At 66.2% G+C, this 25641-nt stretch overlaps 1 protein-coding gene across 2 annotated transcripts in view; it reads right to left on the reverse strand.

The window, feature by feature from the left end:
• Plxna1 (plexin A1) overlaps positions 1-20796 on the reverse strand; it is a 42788-nt gene extending 21992 nt beyond the window's left edge. The window contains exons 1-13 of one of the 2 annotated variants that reach the window (XM_058586233.1): positions 19534-20796; positions 17451-17633; positions 8843-8983; positions 7869-7969; positions 7514-7637; positions 7276-7429; positions 6626-6725; positions 5672-5786; positions 3483-3683; positions 1791-1887; positions 1508-1701; positions 469-620; positions 272-392 (exon numbers count right to left, since the gene is read on the reverse strand). In XM_058586233.1, the coding sequence (XP_058442216.1) occupies positions 272-392; positions 469-620; positions 1508-1701; positions 1791-1887; positions 3483-3683; positions 5672-5786; positions 6626-6725; positions 7276-7429; positions 7514-7637; positions 7869-7969; positions 8843-8983; positions 17451-17633; positions 19534-20775 (2925 nt within the window). In that variant the 5' untranslated portion in view covers positions 20776-20796. The remainder of the gene's footprint in view (positions 1-271; positions 393-468; positions 621-1507; positions 1702-1790; positions 1888-3482; positions 3684-5671; positions 5787-6625; positions 6726-7275; positions 7430-7513; positions 7638-7868; positions 7970-8842; positions 8984-17450; positions 17634-19533) is intronic. The other variant, XM_058586234.1, reaches the window with a different exon arrangement.
• Positions 20797-25641: the final 4845 nt, after the last annotated feature.

The following is a 25641-nucleotide window of genomic DNA, read 5'->3' on the forward strand; positions in this document are numbered from 1 at the left end:
CCAGCTGTGGCCCTAGCAGCACAGAAGCCCCACAGCTGGGGTCTCAGAAACTGCTCAGGGTGGCCGGAGAAGGCTGGAACCCAAATCAGCACAGGAGGGCAGGGGACAGCCCCTGAGGCTGCAGAACAGGACAGAGCACGGCTGGACCAGGGGACCCCGAGGAGGCCAAGCAGGTGGGCTGTGGCCAGAGCCTGCCCCTGCGCCCAGATGAGGCCCCGGGGCCACCTCCTCGGACAGGCAGGGAGCCAAGCGCCGCATGGGCGGGACTTACCACGAAGGTGAAGCGCTTGGGCGACAGGGCCCGGTAGTGGGGGGAGCAGTCCCTCACGCACACCTCCACCAGGGCGTCGTGGGCGCGCACCGTGCTGGCGTCCCCGATCTCACAGACGATCCTGAGGGCGCAGGCCGGGCCTCAGCAACTGCAGGCCGGGCCGCCCCCCACGCCCGCTGCCCCCGGGCCGCACTCACTGCTCGGCGCTGATGTACTCGCTCTCCACCGGGCTGCACAGCACCTTGCCCACGCGCACGCCCAGCCGCACGTCCTCAAAGCGGAGGCCCAGGTTCTCGCCGGTGATGGTGAGCCGCGTCCCTCCCTGCCTGGGGCCCGTCTCTGGGGACAGCTGCGGGAAGGCAGAGGCTGGGGCACTAGTACCCACCTCAGGCCCAGTACAGCCAGGGACATTGCGCCTGGGCAGGCTCGGTGGCACCAGGGTGGCAGGCAGGTGAGCCGGCCAGGGCGGGGCCAGGGCGGTGGGGCGGGGCCAGGGCGGTGGGGCGGGGCCAGGGCGGTGGGCAGGGCCAGGACCAGGGCCAGTGGGGATCATCCAGGGTGGCTGGGCGAGGCCAGGGGCAGGGCGGGGCCAGGATGGTGGGGCAGGGCCAGGATGGTGGGGTGGGGCCAGGCGGTGGGCAGGGCCAGGGCCAGTGGGGCCGTCCAGGGTGGCTGGGCGAGGCCAGGGCCGGCTGGGCGGGGTCAGGGCAGTTGGGCGGGGCCAGCGGTGGGCGGGGGCAGGGTGGGGCGGTGCCAGGATGCTGGGGCGGGGCCAAGGCGGTGGGGCAGGGCCAGGGCCAGAGGGGACCATCCAGGGTAGTTGGGCGGGGCCAGGGCCAGGGTGGGGCGGGGCCAGGATGGTGGGGCAGGGCCAGGGCGGTGGGGCGGGGCCAGGGCCAGTGGGGGCCGTCCAGGGTGCCTGGGCAAGGCCAGGGCCGGCTGGGCGGGGCCAGGGCAGGGGGCGGGGCCAGCGGTGGGCGGGGGCAGGGTGGGGCGGTGCCAGGATGCTGGGGCGGGGCCAAGGCGGTGGGGCAGGGCCAGGGCCAGAGGGGACCATCCAGGGTAGTTGGGCAGGGCCAGGGCCAGGGTGGGGCGGGGCCAGGATGGTGGGGCAGGGCCAGGGCGGTGGGGCGGGGCCAGGGCCAGTGGGGGCCGTCCAGGGTGCCTGGGCAAGGCCAGGGCCGGCTGGGCGGGGCCAGGGCAGGGGGCGGGGCCAGGACAGGGGGCGGGGCCTACCTTGAGGATCTTGGGGTCCGCGCAGCGGCTGCTGCCATGGCGCGCGTGCATCCAGGCCGAGGGCGCATCAGCGGGGCAGTGGTGTCGCAGGGAGCAGCGGCGCTCGGCCACGCACCAGCCACACTCGAAGCGCGGGTCGGCCTTGAGGCAGAGGCCGCAGCTCTCGCGCAGCGCCGGGCACTTGTAGAGGTGGGCTGCGGGGAGCAGGCGCGTCAGCCCTGGCCACCCACCATCCCGCCTTCCCAGCACCCCGCCGTGCCCGGGGCGGCCCCTCGCTGCTCACCCTGGATGTTCTGGGGGTTGTCGATGACAAAGTTGCCATTCCACACGACAGACAGGTTCACCGGCAGGTCGCTGATGTCGTTGCCCTCGTAGGAGTACTGCCAGGGGTGGGCACGGGGTCAGCCACCCCCTCCACAGTGAGGGGGGTCAAGCCAGCACCCACCCTCCCCAGGGAGACCTGGGGTGTCCAACCTGGGTCCTGAAACCTGCGGGTCACTCCCTTGTCCCCCACCTCCCCCGGGCATGGCTCCCCCACGGCCTCACAGGGTCTTCCTTCCTGGTTTCAGGACCCCAGCCTGCAGCCAAGCCTCCTCCCGAGCAGGGTCAACTGCCTGCCCCCCAAGCTCAGCCTCCCTGGGGCGTCCTGGACACCACCTCCAACCTCAAGGAGGCTGGGAAACCAGGACTCTCAGCTGGGCCCTTTGGACCGGGTCCGGGATGCTCTGAGAACTTCAGTATCTTCATCCCCTACGAGGACCAGGCTGCCCCGCAGGGTGCGATGGGTCTCCCCTGGCCAGTCGAATTACTGTTGTGCTCAGCTCTGTCCCCAGCCCCTCCCCAGGCTGGCCTGGCCTCAGTGTAACCACCCCGTCCCCAGGGGCTGGGCCTGGCGCTCCAGCTGTGTCCCACTTTCTGGAGTCGATGACCTCAACGCCATTCCTGTGCTGGGGGGCAGAGTCGGGGAGCCCAGTGTCTCCCAGGGGCGGCCCAGCAATTCATCATTTTTTATCTGCAGGAATTTAATTGGATCCCATCAAATTCCCTGATACTCTCTCTTCCCTTTAGACGCGGCTACGGGAAAGATGAATGTGGGCCCGGAGAGGAGGGAGGAGGGGCCGACACTACAGATGGGCACAGAGAAGGGCACGTTCACACGGTCAGCCCTGAAGCCCCGAGGAGAGGGGAGATGAGGCCAAACAGGGAGCCGGCGGGAGGTGGGTGGGGTTCAGGGGAGGTGGGACTCAGTGGCAGAGACGGGAAACACAGGCTGGAGGGCAGGGGACTGTCTAGCTGCTGCTCAGGGGACAATCGGCACAGCTGAACGGGGTCCACTCTGACCCCAGGGACCTCATCCACACCCTGCCCCAGAGCTCTGGGGATGGGGGTCAACGGAGGCCTTGCTGAGCACCCTGTGCCCCATGGGCCAGCCCAGAGTCACCCCCGTTGCCAATCAGGGCCCAGGGCCATGCCACAGCTGTGCTCCTGCAGAGGACAGAGCAGGACTGGGCCCAGGCCTCTGATTCAAGCACGCCCCCCCCCATCTGGGAAAGGCCCCTGAGAGCCCCCCGTTCTTGTTAAATTCAATAACGAAGCTTTTAAAACATCACCCCGTCAGACTGAAGCTCCCGAGTGAGTGTCTTGACTTGGCACTCGGGCAGCGCCCATCTGCTAATGTTCAAATGCAGGTAGGTGTCCTGCGCTTGGCCACAGGATGCAGGCAGGAGTCGGGGGGCTCTGTGGTCCCCCTGAGCCAGGGAGCAGCACCTGGCCCTCCCTGCACCCGCCTGCCCCCACCTGTGGCCCATTCACCCGCACGACCCTGGCACAGCAATGACCCAGAGAGTCCGATGTGCAAGCGAGGGGCACCGGCCTTCTGTAAGGGCACAGACAGGGTCCCAGGGCTGTGCGGGGACAGTCCCTGGCGGCTCACAGGTCCACCCCGCCCCACCCTGCCTGACCCGGGGGGCCTCACCGAGGAATTCTGGCACTGCAGGCTGGAACTGTTGAAGCGCAGGGCGGTGACGCGGGCCGGGCTGCCCGGGATGTGGAAAAGGCACTCGTACCCCCGCTGGCCAGACTGTGGCTGGGGCAGGTTCCGAGCCGCCAGGGTGATGGGCTTCACCACGCCCACGGGCACGTAGATCTGGGTGGAGGGCAGGATCTGCGGGCAGTCCTGGGGACAACAGGCTTCTTGGGGACCGGCCAGAGGAGCGTGCTCTCCTGCGCCCTGACTGCGGTCCGTGTGCAGAGCCCTGGGCCGATGGTGCCATAGTCAGCCTTGGCACCCCGAGGACGTGAGTGACGGCCAGCTCTCGGCATCCTGTTCCCCGCCAGGCTGGCCCAGGGATGTCCCCCTCCTTCCAAAGACCCCAGCGTCTGGACAGCGGAGGGGCCCCATCTGGCCTGCATTGACAGGCCCCTAGAGGCAGCCGCCACCAAGATGCTGGGGAGCAAGGTCCCAGCTGGGGACCTCGGGAGCGAGTAAAAATAGCCAGAGCCCAGCAGAAAAACAGCCCGGGCTCCTGGGGACAGCGTTTCGGCACCAAAGACCTGATGCAATGACCCTGGGTCCTTGCAGCACGTCGGGTGGCGGCCTGGGGAGGAGCGGCCCCGGGGAGCGCAGAGCCTGGCTTTAAATAGGGATGCTGAAAACAGGCCCTTGTCCCCAAGGCCTGTCACAGCTCCCAAAGCGGGCCCTGGGTCCCGGGCCAGCTCGGCAGAGACTGCCAGGCCCCTGCAGGGGACAGGGACTCTGACTCAGCCCCTTAGGCCTAGAAAGGACCTCACAGTTAACTGCTGAGCGTGCAGATGTCCCTGTGGCCGCAGGCCTGAACTCAAGGGCTGTGCTCAGGCCAGTGAGGAGTCCCTGCACCCTCGGGCCCAGGCTGGAGTGTCACTGTGACTACAGGAGGCCACTGGGTCCAGGAAACTTCTTGGCTGGTGGCAGGAGACAGAACGGGGTCTCCCCATAGGAGGTCCTAGCCAGCGTCCCGCGCTGCCACGTGACCCACAGCCAACAGCCCCGGGTGTGACCCACAGCCAGCAGCACTGAGCAGCCTCGACCTGCCGCCCCAATACTCCAAGGTCACCCCTGTCCCCGCTGCCCTCCTGCCCGCCCAGACTCCACGGTGACCACCACGCTCTGGGTGGCCTGGGTCAAGGCCTGGTGGATAGACACCTGGGGAAAGGCTGCGGGCTCCCTTGGGAGGCTGGGATCTTGTGGAGGCTGCCCAGCCTCCCTTCACTCAAGGGCTTCTGGGTCAAGCTGGGGCCAGGCCAAGAGGTGTCCATGACCCACCTGGAGTCCTGTGCCCCTGGCCCTTCCTACGCAGCCCCGTGGAGTCCGCATCTGATACCTGTCCTGTCCACTGCTTGGGGTGGCTGGGAGGCCACGGCGAGGAGGGTCAGGGGCCCCGAGCCACGGACACTTCCTGCCCCACAAGTACCCAGCAGGGGACCCGCCCTCACCCCCTCTTTCCAGCCAAAGCGCGTGGTGTCTGCCACAATCGGAGGGTCCTGGCCCCAGGCTGGACACAAGGAGCCCTCCCCAGGCCTGACCACAGTGTCCTGCCCACGCGGTGCCCAGCAGGCCCTGGATCTGCCCCGTAGCCTGTGGACAGACCCAGCGCTGTGCCGGGCTCCAGCGTGACCACTGAATTATCAGAAGTCACCACGCTGTCCTGCAGGACTGTCCCCCACCAGCTGATCCCAGAGTTCCCTGTCTGCCTGCGAGATATAGGCCACCAGGCCCCGTGTCCCCCAACCAGGCCCCGTGTCCCGCAGCCAGGCCTGAGCCCCAGGCTCGCACTCCACCGTCACCAGGGCCTAGGCAGTGTGTCCCTCTGCGCCCAGGGCTGCCCGCTAAAAGAGGCCCAGCCCAGGGACTGATCTGAAGCCTCCCCACATAGCCCATGGGTCACAAAGGAGACCACAAAACAGCACTGGCCAAGACCACCCAGAAGGCTGTCCCCACTGCCACAGACCCTGCTACACAGTGACCAGCGCCCTCCCGGACTGACCCGGTCAGTCGCACCCCTGGGGTACGAGGCCAGCAGCCCGACAGTCCAACCACTCATGGGACGCTCCCGGCCAGGCCGTGGGTGGCACGCAGGCAGGGCTGTCTGCGCCTCTGAGACCCGAGACCCTGTCACCGAGCCTTACCTCAGACACGTTGACGCGGCCTTCCAGAAAGGCGCAGTCGGCGGCGTTGTGCGTGCAAACGTGGCGGTATTTGCACCAATGGCAGGGGAAGGAGCCGTTGACACAGGACAGGCAGCTGCAGAGGGAGGGCGGGCCGTGAGGCAGGCCCACACCCCAGCCAGGAGCACAACGCCCTGCGCTCCCACCGCGCTGCCCCAGGGCCTTTGCACATGCTGCTTCTGAGAGAAAACCTCCCCCAAATGGTTTCCCGCCTGCCTTACTGTCCCCCCGTCTCCACTGTTTTCTTCTCCAGAGCCTTGGTCACCCCACACCAGCGGCTGTGGTGACCGCACAGAACTGACCACAGCCTCCGTCCACATCCGCCTCCCTGGCCAGAACCACATCCCACTTGAGCAGCGGCTTGTCTGTTTGAATCTGACAGGGCCTGGGCCCTGTGACAGGGACCGGCCATCACAGGTGCTGTGTCCAGGCCCAAAGTCTCTGGAGGAGGCTGCCCCCCTTCTCTCCAGAACCTCCCTAGTTACTAGCTGATGCCACTGCCCCTGGCCATCTGCCCTCGGGGCCCTGAGAGGCCAGGTCTGGGCCACCGTACCAGTCCTACTCAAGACTGTCCCCTCCCTGAAGTCCTGGTCTCTGTTGTGCTGCCTGCGGTCTCTGGCTCTCCCGGTGGCCAGCGAGGACGCTTATGTGTGAATCTGTACGTCACCCCCTGCTCAGGACACAGCCCCACACCCGAGGCCACCACGGGCCCTGTGGGTGGCACTGCCCCCCCCACCTGCTGCCTGTCCCCCTCTCGGCCTGGCCCCTGCCTGGCAGGTGGCTCTCGTGGAGGCCTCTCCCTGCTCCCTGCCCAGCTGGCCCGAGGGGGGGCCCACGGAGCATCTGCAGAGAGACAGCAGGGGACAGAGGCAGGCGGGCAGGCCCGGGCCCACGGCAGGGCTCGGGGACACTCACGACTGGTGGACGCTGCAGTTGTAGAAGACGAAGTCCACGGACGCGAACTTCTTCCCCGTCTCCTTGGACTTGAGGTATAGCTTCACCACCCGCTGGTCCCCTGAGGAGCACCACGGGCCTGTCACCAGGGCCACCAGGGCCACCAGGGGGGACAGAGCCCAGGACGAACCCAGGCAGGGGCGGGCGTGCCCAAGGACCCTGGAGGTCCTCGAGGTCAGCCTCCAGGTGCGCAGGGTCCCCAGAGCATGAGGCCTCGTGTGGACCCAGGACCCTGTCCCGTTCCTGGTGGTGGCCTCGGGGACTGGCTCGCGGGGTGGCCTAGAAAGTCTGAAACGCACCTAAGGGACGGGTCACAGCGGCCCCAAGGGGTCAGCGCCCATCACACTCAGGGTAGCCCCCCCTCCCCAACCTCGCACCCCTCCAGCTCCGCCTGTGCCCTGGTCCCCTCCTGTCACCTACGCAGCCTGAGACTCTGGTCATCATGAGCCACCCATCTGCTGCCCCCTACGCAGGGCACGGGGTCCTCTCCATCCATCAGGGGGCAGCAGGTGGCGGGGTCCCCTAAGGTGACCTTGGCTGTGAAGGGGGAGATGTCGGAGCTCCAGGGGACCCCTTGCCCCCCACGGCCTCTGGGGCAGCAGGACCCTCACCCTGGCCCCGCGTGATGGGCGCCACCTCCCTGGCGGAGGGCGAGCGACAGTGGATGCGGCCATCGTCCAGGATGCCCTCGGACTCCGTGAAGTCCTCGAAGGAGCAGTTGACGCCGGCCGAGAGGTCGGGGACATTCCAGGCTTGTAGCAGGAGCTGGCCACGGCGGGAGGGAGCGGTGAGCGGACACCGGGGTCCCCACCCCATCCCCTCACCCCGCAGCGGGGTGGCCACACTCACCGGCACTTGGGACACGGTGACAGACACGTTGCGCGGCTGCACGGTCAGCTGCACGCACTGCAGCAGGTCGGAGGCGAAGCGCTGGGGCTCGTCCGCGCGCTCACACGCGTCCTGCCTCGAGCAGCTGTGGTCAGAGGGTGCTGAGGCCGGCCAGGGGACCCAGGGCCACCCGCCCAGCCAGCCACCACCCAGGGCGGGGACACAGGGCCCAGCCCGCCACCCTGGGGCGCCCTGCTCCTAGCCACAGTGCCCAGGAGGGACCCTAAGGAGCCCTGGGCACCTTGGGTAGCATGGAGGCTGTGGTGCCCTCCCAGGCTGCGGGCCACCAGGTCAAGGTCAGGGCCTCCCGACTCACACGCTGTGCAGGACACACCAGCCGCAGTGGGGGTCCCGAGACCCCAGGCACAGCTCGCAGGACGCGTACTGCACACAGCTCTCCACGGGCACCCGTGTCACCTGCGGTGGGAGGCCAGGTGTCAGACCATTCTGGTCCTCAGGCCTCCCTGGTGCTGTCTTCAAAGGCCACTCCTAGCCTCCATGAGGCCAGGAGGCCAGCCTCTGGTGTCCCCGCTGGCTCACTGGCCCTGCCCTCCCACCCTCCTCAGCCTCCGGTCCCCAGGTGGCGTTAAAGCAGAACAGAAGCAGCCCAAGAAGTCACAGCGAGGGACAAGAGCCACAGGCCTGGAGAGCAGGCCGGCTGACCATGGGCCCCCCCCCAAGATGGCAGCCACAGCCCCACGGGGGGCGGCCCGTCTCTGCCCCAGGCCCAGGAATTCAGAGCTCCAGAGGCAGCCCAGCCCCCCACTGCCACCCGTGCTCTGAAACTGCTCCCTCCAAATCTTTGTCCCCGACAGGGAGGGACTGGGAATTCCTAACACCAGGCCCAGGAGAATCTGGACGCAGCGAGGACCCTCACATCTGTCCCCACTCCCTAGGACATGTGTCTGTTGGTGACACAAAAGTGCACAGTGAGCCAGGCACGGTGGCACACATTGGTCATCCCAGTGGCTCTGGAGGCTGAGGCAGGAGGATCGCAAGGTGGAGGCCAGCCTCGGCAAAGGCAAGGTCCTAAGCCACTCAGTGAGACCCTGTCTCTCAATAAAATAGAAAAAGGGCTGGGGACCGGGCTCAGGGGTCGAGGGACCCTGAGTTCAATCCCCAGTACTCCCCCCCGCAAAAAAGTGCTCACTGAGACCTGCCCAGCCAGGTCCACTTGCCCCCTGGGCGTCCCTGTGGAAGAAGAGGTGGCTCCCCACTCACAGTGGACCCCAGCTTCCCCGATCCCCCACCCCGAGTCCCGCACTGCCCCACAGCCACCCGGGCACCCACCTGTTTCTCCGTCATGGCGTAGAGGTACTGGCGGTTGGGGCTGAGGACGAGGTCGCGCAGGATGGGACTGCCCTCTTGGGCCACTATGCTTTCGTAGGCCAGGGCCGGGCGGCCACCAGGGTTTGCGAGGTCCACCAGGATCTGTGGTGGTGAGGAGGGTCCTAAGCGGGGCTCTGCTGATGCCCTTGTGTCACACCCACGCCTACTCCAGGCTGGCGGTCCCAGGCCTCCCCCACCAGGAGGAGGCTGGGTTCAGAGAAGGCCAAGGCCAGCCACGCTGACAACCGCTGAGCCAGGTCCCGTCCTCAAGGACAGGGAGCCCACGCAGGGCACCATGGGGCCCAGAGAGTCCCTGGTCCCTTTATCAGTGCACAGAGCCCAGAGTGGAGCAAGGCAGAGGAGCAGAAGGGAGGCCAGGAGCCTGCAGGGTGTAGAGGCCCAGATGGAGTCCTGGGGTGTCCTGGGGGTTGGGGACACCCCTGGTAAGAAGCCGGCAGGAGAGGAGGCACCTCAGGGCGTGGAACTGTATTCCAGGTCCCAGACAAGTCGGGGCTCGTCACCCAGGTCCGCCCCTCTGCCCTGAGCGCCAGGCTGCAGTATTTTTAGTGGCTTTTACCAAACAAATGGATTTAATTAACAGCGAGACCCAGGGGACTCTCCAGAGATGGGACTTGGGGCGTCCTCACAGCCCAGCGGTCTCCTGGACGGGCCCAGGCCTGCTGCTGCCCACAAGTCACGGGCCTGTCCAGCACGGTCACCTCTGGGCTCTGCACCTCGACCCAGGGGCAGGGACAGGGCCTGGCACAGGGCGCTTCTTGGTGTCCCTGTGGCCATGGGGCAGGGCAGGCCCAGGGCAAAGGGCCGAGCCAAGGTCTGGCTCAAACAGCTCCTGGGGCTGGGCCCAGGCGGCCAGCCGGGGTGGGGACGCTGTGAGTCTGGCTAAGGAGGCGGCCGTGGAGGGGAGGGACACATTCCTGAGAGCCCCCGCCCCCCACATCCGCTCAGCTGCTTAAGTCAAACCAGACCCGGAAGAGCTGCGCAGGGGGCGGGGACAGCACTGTCACCCAAACTCTGGGGACGCTGGCCTCGGCGAGGAGGGGACACCAGGCGGACACAGGGCTCAGGCACAGCGCCGGGCGTCCTGTGAGTGGGACAGGGACACACCCAGCCCTGCGCCCGGCCAGTCCTGCCATGGCCTGTGGGGGTGGGAACCCAGATGTCCTCCTCAGGGTGCACGACCCCCACGCCCCGGGTTGGGGACAGAGGTGCTGCTCACAGGAGCTGGGCCAGCCCCGGGCCCGATGCGCCCCAGCGGGGGAGCCCGTGTGGGGGCTGAAGTCCCCCGGGGCCTCAGTTTCCCCACCTGTGAAATGGGAATGAACGGGTCTAGCCGGGGACCCAGACCTCCAGACCCGAGCAGGACGCTGCACGTGTCCCCAGGCGCAGGTCCCCCCAACCTGCGGACACCCCGGGAAGACCCAGCGCTGCCCAGTCTTTGTGGCCCCATGTGGACCCCCGAGCCTGGCCCTTCTCCCTGCCCAACAGGGGTGCTTTCTATATGCACCGACCTCCTGTCCCCACTGGGCCTGTCCCCAGGCCTGCCACCCCCCTTGCCACCCAGGGCCGGGCACAGCAGCCCCTAGGCCTGGGGTGGGCAGGAACGAGAAGAGGACAGAGTCCTGGACAATCCGGGGACACAGGCCAGCCCAGGCTCCCAGACACCCTGCCCCCAACCCACAGGCACGGGGCCGACTCAGATGACCGGGACAGGTGGCCCCCAACAGCTGCAGCTAGGGGCACGCGAGGCCAGCTGTCCCTCCACCTGCCCTGCACGGGTCACCCCTGCCCCTTCACACACACGGGCGGGTCCCAGGGAGACAGGGCCCCAGCAGACGGACACAGCCGGGAGGCAACACCCGAAGTAGACAAGACTCTGGGGACAGTCACACTGTGTCCCGAAGAGCCCCCGCGTCCAGGCCCAGCCAGACAGACCTGTGCGCATACGTGTCACGGAGACCCCGGGTGCAAACCAGACCTCCCTGCTGCACGGGGGGCACAGCATGTGTCCCCAAAGTAGGAGGAGCCAGCGCCCACCAGGAGGGCACTCCAGACAGAGGGCAGGGCACGGGGCCAGGGCGGCTGGCAGGATGGGGGAGCCCACGTGCCGCCGCCCACAGCTGTCCACTCCAGGGCCACCCACCTGCAGGCAGCCTGCTCTTGGGGCAGCTGGGCCCAGCCGTTCCCTGGCCACAGCAGCTGGGCCTGTGGCAGAGGTACCCTGGGCACGGGGACCAGGCCAGGGGCATCCCTGGGTGTCCCCTGCCACCTCCAGCCAGGATCTCCTGACTCTGGACACTTCTCCCCAAGGACCACGGGAACTGGCCAGCAGCCCCTCCCCCACACCTGCAAGGGGCCCTGCCCTCACCCGGACATGGCCACCAGACTGCACCAGGGCACGGGCCCCCAGCGGCCAGCTCAGGAAGGGACACAGCTCAGCCCACCCGGCTTCTGCCTGGGCATCCAACCCTCGGGGTCCCCGGTCCCTCCTGTACACTGGGGAGTCACCCCCAGGCTCCCCCCCAAGGGAGAGGCCAGGAGCAGGCTGGGTCCCCATCTCCCCTGTGGACAGAGCTCGTGCCACCACACGGTGTCCCTGATCTTCCCATAGACAGCCAGGGAGCAGGCCCGCCCAGTGTCCCCAGGCTGGCCCCTCTTCCTGCCCAGCAGGCCCCAGGGTCCCACTAGGCAGGGAAAAGCCTGGGTCAGGGCCCTGGGGGGCCCATGGCCACCCAAGGCCTGTCCCACTGCTACGGAGGGCGGGCGGGCAGCTGACAGCCTGGCCAGGTCAGCTGTCCATCCAGCCCAGAGGCAACAAAGGGCCCATTCTGCAGGCGGAGGGCAGGCGGGGGCGCCAAGGAGGACGTCTGGCCCGTCCAGGCTGAGAGCCAAGGCCGGCACGCGCCCTAGCTGCCCGGAGGCAGGGGGCTGCCCAGCCAGAGGACCGTCACCCACCGCCACACGTGTCCCCAGGAGGGGGCGGGGATCTCCTGCGCCATGTCCCCTTCCCCGTCACCAACCCGCGGCCCCCTGGCTGAGGGCAGGTTCCAGGCCCCTTCCCGGGTCCCCGCCATTCTGCCAGGCCAGGAGGAGTGTGACACTGGAAAGCACTGAGTGACTTCCTCTGGGGACAGGGGACCCAGAAATCCTGCGTTTCCCACCCAAACCTTTTTTTTGCCGGGGAGAAGTAGGGACCAAGCAGGTCAGGGCCCAGCAGGTGCAGTGACCTCTCAGCAAGCAGGGGACCTCTCTGACCCTCGGTCTCCTCTTCGCCACCAGCTGCCTCACAGCAGAGTGTGAGGATTCAGGAGCTCACCGCTCCACAGGGCGGGGAGGGGGTGTTTGGAAGCTGCCTGGAGACGAGGTCCCACATCCAGACCCCGGTGTGGGGCAGAGGGACACAGGTGGCACAGAGCACTCGGTCTTTGGTCACCCTGACCTAGGGCTGGGCTGGGGTCCCCATGGTCACCCCTGGGTCCCTGCAGCAGGGGCAGGGGTCCGCTGGCCTGTGTCTGTCTCAGCCCCCCCCCCCCTTTCCTTCTGCAACTCCAGTGGCACTCGGGACTCTGACCCTCGGCAGCGCCCCTGGGGCAGGCCTGGGTCCTTAGAAATCTCAGGGACAGACATGGGCCCCTGTGTCCTGCTCCCTGCCCTGGCTGACCAGAGCCCTGCCGCTCCCCCAGAGTCCTGCACCCTCGATGCTGATCGCTGGCCACCCAGAGGCCCCGCCCCTGCCCACCTCGGCTCCCATGATGCACTGGGACATGGCCCTGCCCTGCCCTGCCCCTCCTCGCCGTCCCAGTAGCCAGCTGCTCCGGCCTCCCCAGCCACCGCGGGTCCCCTCTGCCCAGGGAGGAGGGGACGGCCCCGTGTGGAAGCCACCTCCCCCGGGAGGCCATGCTCAGGGTAGGGCACAGGAGGCCACTGCTCAGGGAACAGCCCCCAGGATGGCCAGTCTTATCAAAGGTCAGGTGCCCACCTCACACCAAGGTCCTCCACGTGGGTCTGGAGGGGACCCCGCTGGCCACCGGCACTGAGTGTGCAGAAGCCCGCACACTCACACTCACACTCGTGCACCACCAGCTCCGGGGCTGAGCGGCACCAGTCAGACCAACAGGGCCAAGGAGGGGACCTTCCCTGTGTCCTTGGTGACCCGCTGACCTAGGAGAACGGTCACAGGTGGACACAGCTTTCTAGGAAGCACAGATGTTCGAGGCACTGCCCCAAAGGGCTGGGACCACAGCCCCGGCCACAGCAGGATACCCACAGCAACTGCACCTAGGAGCCGACAGCCGGGTCCCCTCCCTTCCCTACCAGTGACCACAAGCTGGACACAGCACACAGCCACAGGGCCCCCACCTGGACCTCAAACCAGCAAGAGAGCCAGGTGCAGGGACCCACATCTGTCATCCCACCGGCTCAGGAGGCTGAGATGGGAGGATCGAAAGTTGGAGGCCGGCCTCAACAACTTAGTAAGTCCCCGAGCCACTCAGGGAGACCCTGTCTCTAAATAAAATGCAAAATAGGGCTGGGGACGGGGGTCAGGGGTCGAGTGACCCTGAGTCCAGTCCTCAGTACCAAAAAAAATCCCCCAAAAACCAACACCCAGCAAGAGAGACGGAAATCAGACGACAGGTCACGAGGCCCAGGCAGCCCAGCAGAGACCTAGCAGGTGGCCCGACACCTGCCCACCAGAACCACGCGTGAAGCTGAGTGCTGGGCCGGGCTGTCCCTGACCTGCAGGACACAAGGCCTCGTCCACCTGAAGGCAGGGGACACGCGCTGGAGCGTGCATCTAAAATGCACACGCGACGCAGACGGGCCTCTCACGGAGGCCGGGCACCGGGAGGCAGAAGGCACCCTGTGTGACCCGGCCACGAGAAGTCCAGGCTCCTCAGATGGAGGCCAGCCAGGGTGGTCCCTGGGTGCTGCTGTGTCCTCACGCGACACCCGACTGCAGGCCTCCATGTGCCTTTGTGGACTCACCACGGTGGGGCCCGGGGACCCTTCTGGGGACACGGGGACCCTCCTGCAGCAGGGCTTCCAGAGACGAGAGCCTCTGGAGGTCAGGAGGGCTTCCTTGTCCCCAGACCCCGAGCAGCACACAGTAGGCGCTCTGCAGGGACGCGCGTGACGAAGCAGAGCCATTGCAAAGGGAGAGGCAGGGGTTGAGGCCGGAGGCCAGCGGAGAGGCCGAGGCAGGAGGATCTCATCTCCTGCCTGCTGAGCCGAGCTGTGCCTGTCCCGTGGGCCATCGTCCCCGCAGCTCTGAGACAGTGTGACCAGTGCATGGGGCCCGTGAGCCCAGGGCTCTCTGGGAGGTCAGGGCTGCGTGGGCTACTGGAGTGTCCAGGGCCAGCCCCAGGACGCACGGGAAGGGGTCTCCTTCCTGAGCAGCGTGGTCCTGCAGCACAGGTCCCTGGCCATGGTGTGGTGGCCACTGGGATGCAGGAGCTGGCCCCTGACACTCTGTCAATCACAGGTCAGCTGCTAGCGATCACAGTCGAGAGACCTCAGAGCCCAGGGACCCAGATCCTCCTGAAAAACCGGATGCGCAGGCGACGGGCACATCATCAGGCCTGGCACGGTGACCAGAGAGGGCAGGGCGGCGCCTCAGACGGGCCCAGTCCCTTGGGTCCCGCTGCAGCAGCGTGAGGCCGGCCCAGGGTGCCCCTTCGTCGCCCAGCGACAGGGCGGGGACTGTCCCCTTCTGCATTGCAGACGGGGAAACCCGGGCCACGGGAGGCCAGGCCCTGAAGTCCCTGCCACAGCGCAGGAGCCTTGGGGGAAGCTGTGCCCAGGGCTGGGGACCCCCAGGAGGATGCTGAGAGGGTCCTGCAGGAGAGGTGGCCTTGGAGGGGGAGGGGCAGGGGCCAGGCAGGGCTCTGGGGCCCCCAGCCAGGCGCACAGCGGAGGCTGGCGGGTCTTAAATTAATCGGCTACAATTTTACGCAACAGCACGTTTGGCAGGTCCTGGCCCCGGGCCAGCCATGTCCCTGGGCTCCCCAGATGCTTTTTAAAGCCCGGGAAGGACCGGGCCTGGGAAAGAGGGGGCGTGGCCAGGCCTGCAGGCCTGCACCAGGGCTGGGCGGTGGGATGGGGTGTCCCCAGGGTCCAGGCTCTAGCCGGCAGCAGAGAGAGCAGGAGGCGGGGACACGGCACCCACTGTGCTCAGCCTCAGGGGACAGGAGGCATCTCCAAGTAAACACAGGGAGAGAGGAAGGCCTGCCCTGCCCAGCAAGGGAGGGGATCTGCTGTGGCCCTGACCCTGGAGCACGGCCACCCCACTCCCAGGCAGGGCCCTAGGGTGAGGCCGGGCAGAGGGGGACTCCGAGTCACCACGGGAGGCTGGAAACAGAGGCCACACCAACCTCAACGAACCTCACACAACACCCACAGTGCACGGTGCCCCGGGCAGGTTCAAGGGCAAGAGGACAAGCGGGCAGCCCCCTTGGCTAGGTCAGGGGCAGGCAGGGGACCCCACGCGCCCTCAGCGGGGGACAAAGGCCACTGAAGGAGGAGATGAGCGCTCTCAGAAAGCGGCCAGGCCTCCCGCCACGTCCTCCAAGGACCCACCAAAAAAAAAAGGGAGGAGGCCTGGAGCCAGCAGCCCCCAGTGCCTCGGTTTCCTCATCTGTCAAACTGAGGAAGAGACCGCGGTGAACTTCCAGTGGGAGCGCTCCCTGCAGGGCCCCAGGGGAAGCAGGAACCCACCAGGTTCTGGAAAGGCCGTGGGAAAATCTGAGGCTCAGAGAGGGTAAGCGGCTGGCTGGAGGTCACACAGCTAATCAGGAGGAAGACGGAGATCGATGCCAAACCCACCGTGTGTCCACTGAGGTACAAAAGATATTCCACAGGGCACGAGTGACGCTTTGACAGGTTCATGACCCCTCACAGCGGGGCAGAAGGGTTCTCACGGTCCTAAGTCCCTCACCCATGTGACCCTGCCTGTGTCCTGGAGCACATCCGATCCAAATGCAGAGGCTCCAAACCAAAGGCGGGTCCAGTTCCCCACCCCCCCAGGCTCTGAGGTCACTGGGCCAGCAGCCCCGGGCCCAGCTGGCTCCGTCCACCCAAGAGCCACGCGACCCTCCATCTCCCAATGACTAGCAACACGAGGCCCAGGGGACACAGGGACTCAACCTCCCGCCAGGCTGCGCTGAGCGGGGCGAGGCCCAGGGAGCGGAGGGCAGGGAGCCCCTTCCCCTTGGGGACCCAAACACCACTCTGGGTCTCAGCGTCCCCTCTGCGGGAGCGCAGCCAACTAGGACTCTGGGGACACCTCTGCCCTCTACTCCCCCAGCCAAAGCTCAAAGGTGGCACTGAGGCCCAGGGGGCAGGATTGGAGGGACCCATTCCCCCAGGCTCAGATGGCCTGTCTGCCATCCTTTCAGCCCACCCACCATTCAAGGGGACAGTCCCACTTCTTTCCTTGGGGGGTACCAGGGATTGAACCCAGGGGCCCTCGACCTCTGAGCCCTGTCCCCAGCCCTATTTTGTATTTCAGTTAGACACAAAGTCTCACTGAGCTGCTTAGGGCTTTGCTGTTGCTGAGGCTGGCCTCTACCTCGAGATCCTCCTGCCTCAGCCTCCCAAGCTGCTGGGATCAGAGGCGTGCACCACCAGGCCCAGCAGATTAACCCAAGAGAGCCGGGTCTCCTGGTGGGTGGCAGGCTCTGGGGCACCCAGCTACAACTGAACCCCAACACCCACCCACCCCGAGAGTGTATGGCGGCTCTCCCGGCTCCTCAGGCCTCCCTGGTACCATGAGTGCGTGCTGAGTGGCAGGTTCAGGGCCCCACCCCAGAGCCACCGGACAGCCCCTGCCCAGCCAGGTCTCTGGAGTCACCCTGCTCCTGCAGCACCAGCCTGTGGGGGGGCAGCGGGCGCTGCCCTTGGCCTGCTCTTGGCCTGGCCTCTGGTGGAGGCCGGGCTGGGGCGGAGTGCTGTCTCAGCAGACACTGGATCTCAGGGCGCAGCGGGGAGGGGGCCGCGCAGGCCCGCCCTGCCCCCCTGGAGGTCACCCTGCACCTTTGGAATCCAGCCGCAGTGTCCCCAGGCCCCAAGCTCCCGAACAGACAAGTCCTGAAGGTCCCCTGGTGGAATGGCCTTGGCACAGAGAACGCAGGAGGGGTCAGGGTGACCCGATGGCCCGTGCCAGGAGCCCAGAGGGAGCCCAGAGGGGAGACGGGTCCTTTAGAAGGACCCCAGGCTCAGCTCAGCCCCTCGAGGTCACTCAGCCTGGCCCAGAGTGACGTCCCCACACTCCTCCTCCACCAGCGGAAGTGGCAGCAGAGGGCTCAGGACAGAGCTGGGCAGAGTCTCACTGTCCCTGAACAAGTCCCTTAATCTGACTGAGCCTGGGGTCACCCGCAGGAAAGTGTAATGGTTCCACCTGGTGCGATGGCCCACGCCTGACATCCCAGTGGCTCAGGAGGCTGAGGCAGGAGGATGGCAAGGTGGAGGCCAGCCTCAGCCACTCAGCGCCGTCCTTGTGCTTGGGATGGGGCGTTCACTGCCCCCGGCCACGGCCCCCCCAGCAGCAGCCTACCTTGCGGATGCGGCCGCTGCGCGTCCCGGCGAACACCACGGTGCGGCCCCGGTAGTCGTAGGCAGCCACGGCGGTCAGTCCGTCGTCCTTGTCCACAAACAGGGGCGTGCCCTCGATGGTGACCGTGCCCCCCAGGGGCTGGTTGAAGTCCTGTCCGCAGAAGTCGTCGTCGATCTGCAGGGGCTGCAGGAAAGGACAGGTGAGCCTCCTCCCTGAGCAGGGCCACTCCAGCCCCACAGAGGTCCCCAGATGCGAGAGGCTGCAGGCCCATTTCACAGACTGGGAAAGGGAGGCCGTCCCGGGCCCACCCACCCAACTCTGGGTCCCTGGGGAAGGAAGGACAGGGGACCAGTGTAGCAGGTGGCCTCAGGGGTCTGGCCAGCGATGGACGGGAGAGGAGGGGACAGGTGGGGAGGGGGTGACGGCAGGGTCCCTCCTCTGGAGAGGTGTGGCCCTGGCCACCAGAGGGGGTGTCGAGGCAGACAGGATCCAGTTCAGACAGGACAGCCAGGGGCATCCAAAGGCAAAGGGGGGGGCGTGCAGGAAGCCATCGATCCCGAGGCTCCGGAGATGGCTGGGGGACAGCTGGGGGGCCGTCCCACTGCGAAGCCGAGGAGGAGAGACAGGGCACAGGAGAGGAAAGGGGATGGGACAGGCCACTGATGAGCCAGAGCAGGGACACAGGACACCTCCCAGGTCTGGGGACAGGGCATGGAGCAGCCAGGGTGAAGCACCCCCTCTAGGCTTCCGTGTCCCCACTCCTTCCTCAAAAGGCCACGGGGAGGGGACAGCCGTATCCACCAAAGGCACTCAGAACCCCGACCACACACGAGAAAGAGGAGTGGGAGGGACCCTGGCCTCCCCGCTGCGCCCCAAGAAGAGCCAGTGCCTGTCCTAGTTGGGACCCAGGAGGACGGAAATCAGAGAGGGACAGGTTTTCCTGGGCTACCTAGCAGGCCCCAGGCAGCGGTAGCAGAGGGCTCAGGGCAGAGCTGGGCAGAGTCCCACTTCCCCTGAACGAGTCCCTCAGTGTGACTGAGCCTGTCATCCCAGCAGCTCTGGAGGCTGAGGCAGGAGGATCCCAAAGTGGAGGCCAGCCTCAGCCACTCAGTGAGACCCTGTGTCTAAATGAAATCTAAAAAGGGCTGGGGACGGGGCTCAGGGGTTGAGCGCCCCTGGGTTCAATCCCTGGGACCAAGAAAAGCGACCTTAATGGTTCCCTCGACCTGAGCGTGGGAACACGGAGGAGCAGCCGAGGCCTGGCCCCCCTCAGTAGGTGTTGGAGGCTGCAGCGTAGCACAGGGGAGGCCCAGCTGGGGCAGCATCAGGCCCTCTGTCTCTGGAGGGCACGAGCATGGCCTGTTGGGGACTGTCATCTGGCCCCACTGTGGGTGACGGGAGGGCCCAGGAGAGAGGCATACGGTCAGGAAAACATGAGGGAAAGATGAAGGCTCTAAAGATGGCGCCCACTCGGGCGAGGCCCAGCACTGCCTCTTAGGACCAGAGTCAGGTCCACACATCTCCTTGAGCCTCAGTCCCCTTGTCTGAAAATCAGGGACAGGAGCCAGCTGGCCAGCACCCCACATGGGGCCAAGCATGCTGTGGATGACCCATCCCATGTCCCCAGGGGCTTGTGGGCCATTTGGGCAGGGTGCCATTACCCCATCTCCCCAGCGCCTGGCAGGGCACTCTCATGGCTAGAAAGAGGATCTGGGGGTCAGCATGACCCCCTGCAACACAGGACAGCGGCAGTCCTTGCCTCACAGGCGGCCAAGAGCAGGGCCTGGACACAGCAGGAGCCACCCTGGTATGTGGACAAGAACTGGACGCGGGGACGCACACCTGTCATCCCCAGGGGCTCTGGAGGCCGAGGCAGGAGGATCGCAAGGTGGAGGCCAGCCTCAGCCACTTTAGCCAGGCCCTGAGCCACTCAGCGAGACCCTGTCTCTCAATAAAATCTAAAAAGGGCTGGGGATGGGGCTCGGGGGTTAAGCGCCCCTGGGGTCCATCCCTGGGGGAGGGGCCGGGCCCTGGTCAAGGCCACAGCCCTGGTCAAGGTCACGTCCAGCCGCTGCGCACTCACCGAGTTGATGCAGCCCAGCTCCTTGTTGAGCAGCCAGGGCAGCGAGAGCTTGCCCTCTCCGCGGTAGCAGGACTGGATGCGTTCCTTGATCTTCTCCTTGATGGCGCGCAGCGTGAAGAGGCAGAGCGCGGACTCCTTGGGTGGCTTGACCCGGTTCTTCTGGCCCTGGGCGAACACGGTGAACAGCACGTCCTCGTCGTCGGTCAGACCCAGCTGGCGGGCCAGCGCGTGGCCAGGCCGGCTCAGGTAGGCGTCCTGCACCAGGCGGTACTCGACGCCCGCCTGCTGGCAGCCGATGGGGAACTCGACGTACGAGTAGAACTTGGGGTCGTCGACGCACAGGCGCACGATCTTGGAGGTGAAGAAGTGCTCGCCGGCGGCGTCGGGGGACGTGAGCTGGGTGTCCAGCTGCAGCGTGAGGTAGTACACGAACTGCTCGCTGCGAAAGCTGTACACGTAGTAGATGTCGAAGGCGGGGAACTTGGACAGGGTGTCCGACGGGATCTTGAGCTGCGAGGACACAAACTCATCCTGGTACACGAAGCCGAACATGTCCGCGTCCTCCTCGTTGGCCATGAGCCGACGGCTTGACAGCGTGGGGAAGTACTCCGATTTGCCGTCGATGGGGGTCCCCACGAAGAGTTTGGCCTGGCCCTGGCCGGGGGTCCCGGCGATCAGCACCCCGGCCATGCTGCCCGCCTCGCGCACGCTGGACAGATAGTGCTCCTTGCGGTGGTGAGGCTCGCCCAGCTTGAAGAGGTCGTCGAGGCGCAGGAACTGGCAGATGCCCTGCGACGCGCTGCCACAAGCCAGCAAGCGGTTGGCGGCATAGTCCAGCAACAGCAGCTTGTTCACGTTGTCCGTGCTGCCCAGGCCGTGCGGGCACGACTGCACGCTGGGCGGCGGGTAGCACTTCTCGTTGTCCTCCACGGGGCCCGTCACGTGCGCCCGCAGCAGCGTCAGGTTCCCCGACAGCTTGTAGATGCGGTTCACCGCGCCCACGTACACCTCGCCCGTCTGCTCGTGCACCACCAGGTGGGTGAGGCCCCAGTCGCTGGCCACGAAGGTGCGGAAGGCAGGTGGCGGGGTCCCGTCCGTCCTGGGCGAGCCTGCAGCCACCCAAAGGCCCCCTAACAGCAGCAGGGGCAGCAGCATGGAGAGCGCCTGCGGGCGCAGAGGTGGCAGCGGCATGGCGCGCCCGGGGCTTGGGCCTCGGTGCTCAGGTCCTGCAGGGGCGAGCATCACGGGGCCGGGAGCCACAGCCCTGGGGGAGAAGGGGCAGGAGAAGGCCGGTGAGCATGAGCGCAGCACGCGCGCAAAGAGCACGCACGTCCTGTCCAGCGCGCACGCATCCTGCCGGGACCCCTTCACCGCACTCCAGGAGGAAGGGCTGCTCCTCCCGGCAGAGAGCCAGAAGCTAAGAGAGGTCACCCTCCTGGCCTGGGCACAGAGTGCGCGCAAAGCACGCACGTCCTGTCCAGCGCGTGCACATCCTGCGCGGACTCCCAACGCGCATCCTGCGCGGACCCCTTCACCACACTCCAGGAGGAAGGGCTGCTCCTCCCGGCAGAGAGCCAGAAGCTAAGAGAGGTCACCCTCCTGGCCTGGGCACAGAGTGCGCACAAAGCACGCACGTCCTGTCCAGCGCGTGCACATCCTGCGCGGACTCCCAACGCGCATCCTGCGCGGACCCCTTCACCACACTCCAGGAGGAAGGGCCGCTGCTCCCGGCAGAGAGCCAAAAGCTGGGAGAGGTCACCCTCCTGGCTGGGGCCCTGCAGGCAGCCAGGGGTGAACCAGGTGTCACGGAGACCAAGCAGTGGTTACCACAAGCAGCACAGGACACCTGCTTGCGCCAATTCCATGCCTATGCCCTGCCACTGCTGGCAGAGGGGAACCACCCCTGGGGGTCACAAGGGCCTGGGGTCTAGACTGGAGTCACAGCTGACATTGCAACTTGGACAGGATCAACCTCTGATTCAGAGCCTGACTACGCCCTAGGGAGACAGACCCCTGGCCCCAAGGTACTCATTCCCAGTGACACCTTCTCTGGCTGGGGCTGCGGGGGACGCGCACCACTGTTGCCCTATAAAAGCTGGACACAGGCGGGCTTTTGAGCTGGTTCCCAGCTCCACATCCAGGCCCCCTTGAGTCCCCACCCAAACACAGGGTAAGTGGACCTTCAGGATGTGTCCCCAAAGCCTGCTCTCACAGGTCCCCCTGAGGGCAGCCCGGTTCCATCCCACAGGCCTCTCCTGGGCGCCCACGGGGAACATACCCCGAAAGTACAGAACCCACCTCCTGACCAAGTACCAGGGTGGGCGCAGCATGGGGCCAGGGCCTGTGCCCGGTGCGCACCAAGCGCTCTCGAATGAGCCGCACTCCCCTGCGGCTCTCCGCAGCCATGACCCAGGCCGGCCCCACTCAGGGGCCCCACAAGAACCCCACAATCCTGCGGCCACACAGGCCGCGCCTCTCAGCATAAGCAGCACCCCTGCAGCAGGCTGGACGGCTTTTCTGACCTGCACACGAGGTCACCATCCCCCAGACCTTGGCGTGACTATCAGATCCTGCCGTGGCACCCCGCTGACTCTGGGGGTCACCTCCTCCCAGCATGGGCGCTGGTGCCCAGGCACTGGGTCCAACCCAGACTCTCACTACGCGCCCCTTCCCCAGCCTCAGTTTACCCACCTGTAAAGGGGGTGACGCAGTTCCTCACCTGGATGAGAGGAAGAGGATGGCCTGCCCATGTATTGGGGGCCTCTCCCCACTCCTGGCTGAACCCCAGGGCTGTAGATACCTTCCTCCTGACTCCCAGCCAATGCCCTCCCTGTGGCCGGGCAGCCCCATTTCTCAGGTGGAACAACTGAGGCCTAAAGATGATGACTTTTGCTACAGTCCAGCTCGGGTGTCACCTGAGACATCTCCCATGAACTGCTCCCTGAAGGCACCGGCTAACAGTGCCCAGTCCCCTGCTTTAGTCTGTGGCAGGAGGCTTGTTAACGGTTTTTGTTACCTATTGTTCCCAGACACTGACTCTGACAGAGTGGCAGCTGTGACACAGGAGGGTCTGGTTAGGTGTGGTTCGCCACTATATCCCCAAAGCCAAGCCCGGGATCCAGGGGACCTCAAAAAACACTTGAGTGAACCTGGGCCTGGTGGTGAATGCCTCTAATCCCTGCAGCTCAGGAGGCCGAGACTGGAGGATCAAAAGTTGGAGGCCAGCCTCAGCAACATATCAAGGCCCTGAGCAACTCAGCGAGACCCTGTCTCTAAATAAAATACAAAAAGGGCTGGGGATGGGGCTCAGGGGTTCAGTGCCCCTGGATTCAAGCCCCATTATAATAATAATAATAATAATAATAATAATAATAATAATAATAAATACACGAGTATTGTCTGCCTCTCTCCTCTTGCCCCCACCGTCTGTCCAGTGCCCATCTGCTGCTCAGGTGTGGAAACTGAGGCTCAGGGCAGCAAAGCGCTTTGGCTCGACTCTCAGAGCAGAAGCACGTTTGGGCTCCTCCCAGCAGGCTGTTCGTTGCCTTTCCTGGTCATTGACATCACCCCAAGCTCAGCAGTTGGGAGAGGATCCTCCACCGCCCCCACTAGAGGCCTGAGGCGGACCAGGGAGCCAGGAAACAGGTTCCCTGCCGAGGCAGCAGTGGCCCTGGCTGAGAGCTGAGCGCATTGGAACTCCAAAGAAAACATGAATCACTCACCGTTTATCAGTTCAAAGCAGCCCTGCAATTACCAGGGGCCGGGCTCTCCCCTCCTCCGGGATAATTATACACGTCTTAATGCAATTATGGGCTCTACTTTTTATATTAAACAGGAGGGACCCGGCTGAAGAAGCCACCATCCCAACTCCAGCCTGGCCCAGGGCCCACTCTGTCTCCTCCCAAGGAAAGAACTGGCCTGGGGGGGGCACCCGATTGCCAGCCGGGAAAGGAGGGGATCCCAGGCCTATGGTGGCTCCCTCACACCCACCGTCTAACAAAGGCCACACAGGACAAGGCTTGGGCTACTTTCTGTGTCTTAGAGATACAGGACTCAGGGCTCAGACAGACCCAAGGTCACCCAGCTAGTCCCAGCAAGGTAGGGGCCAGATCCAGAGCTTCTGCAGACCCTGGGACACCTAGGAAATCTGCAGAGGCGCGACTGCCCCAGGCCTGAGGTGTGCCCAGGAAAAAGTACCCAAAGGTGCGCTTGGGTGCAGAGAGGACCCGTGGATACTGTCCTCCATGGAGAAGGGAGGGATGCGGGCCAGCCACTGTGGCCTGCAGAGGCTGCCCTAGGGGGTCTCACTGGAAGGACTAGGCATATTGGGCACACTGGTGGGTGACGAGGGCAGCAGGAGGAGAGACCTGGCACGGGATCTGCTGGACATGCAGATGGGGTCGGTGCCAGGCTGAGTCAGAGCCAGGCCAGGAGGGCAGAGCGGGTGTTGGGTGTACCGAACGGGGCCAGCCACCAAGAGGAGCCAAGCTACAGGCAGGTGCAGCACTGTGACCTGGGGGGGGGGGGTCCACGCCTGGACTGCATGGGACCGGCCCTCCAGTGGGGCATGCAGACCAATGTCCCCTTCCCTCTCCCAGACCTGGATGACACCACGGCTCCTTTTTTGCCCTAAGAAACAAAGACCTCAGAGGGATGACAACCGATGCCCTCCCACTCTGGATCCTTCCCGGGCTTGGACAGGTGGGGACGTGGGGGGACATGGAAGACAATCACACCGTGCCCAGAGGTATTTCCAGCGGCATCCAGAAAGGGGGCTACCCTGGTCGTCCCCACCTCCCCCCATCGGAGGACACAGAAGGTGGTTCCAAGTGGCCCTGATCCCCATCAGCCCTACGGGACCAGGCAGGACCTGGAGACACCTTGCTGTTCTGCTCTCAGAAAAAGTGCCAGCTGCTCGCGATTGGCTCTGGGGGTGCCCTCTCCTCTGCCCAGCTGCTCTAACATGCTCCAGACAGGAGCATCTTCCCCGGGGGGCAGCAAACAGGCAGGCAATGACCTAGGGGCCCAGCAGTCACCCAGCTGAGCCACACAGGGCTTGCAAGACCCCGGCCTCCACCCTTGCCTGTCCCCCCTTTGACTGCAATGCCTTTCCGGGGTCCCAGGTGCCCGGACGCCTGACCCTGAAGCAGACTCTCGGGTTGGCCTCTCTGCCTGGGGCATGCCTGGGACTGGGGCCCTCCTTCAGGGCCAGGCAGAACCCGGGCACACCTAGCTCTGCCCCATTCCTCTCCTGCACACCTCAAACCAGTGGGGAGGCAGGGGACCTGGGGCATGCTCCACCGATGAGCCCCACCCCACTCGGACTGGGATGAGGAGGTGAGCCAGCACCGCGGCCCAGGCCAGCCAGCCCGCGGCAGGAGCGGGACTGAGGGGACAGAGGCTCGGCCAGGTCCCATCCCCCCCCACACACCCCTTTCTTTCAAGGGGCGTGGCCCCAGCACCCCACAGACACGCAAAGGCAGCTCAGGGCACCAAGCAGCCCCTCTCACCCTCCATCCCGGGCTGCAGCCGGGATCTCACAAGGGGCACAAGGGCCTCCCTGGAGTCCCCTGCTCCCGCTTCCTGGAGGCAGCCCCGGATCAGCCGGCCGCCGCCGCCAGCTCCGTTGCACACCAGGCCCGGGACCGTCCTGGAGGCCATGGGCAGCCTCCGAAGGAAGCGAAATGACCCTGGGGAGGCCCTGCTGGGGCGGGGGGGAGGCCGAGGAGGCCCAAGCAGGGCTGGCCTCCCGGGTGCCACCCGCACCGCCCCCTCCCAGCCCCGTGGCGGCCCTGCGGGCCTGGGCTGGACCCAGCGCCCAGCTCCCGGCACCCGGGGCCAGAGGAGGCGGGGGCGGGCGGCGGTCCCCAGGAAGCGGTTCCAACTTCCACCCCGGCGCGCGGGGCCGCCCAGGGCGCAGCCCCCCCGACCTGCCCGGGCTCCCGCGGTCGCCGCCGAGCCCTGCCCGGGCCTGCCCAGCCCGACGATCGCCGCGTCCCGGGGACCGCGCCCGCGATCCAGCGCCCGGGCTCGGACCGGGCCTCCGCAGGGCCCTCCCGGAGGGGCCGCCGCAAACTTTCTCTCCTGCCTTTGGGGAGGGGGCAGCGC

Source organism: Marmota monax, unplaced genomic scaffold, assembly GCF_021218885.2.
Source record: "Marmota monax isolate L192 unplaced genomic scaffold, Marmota_monax_Labrador192_F-V1.1 WCK01_AAM20220418_F8-fsc00249, whole genome shotgun sequence".
Lineage (NCBI taxonomy): Eukaryota > Metazoa > Chordata > Mammalia > Rodentia > Sciuridae > Marmota > Marmota monax.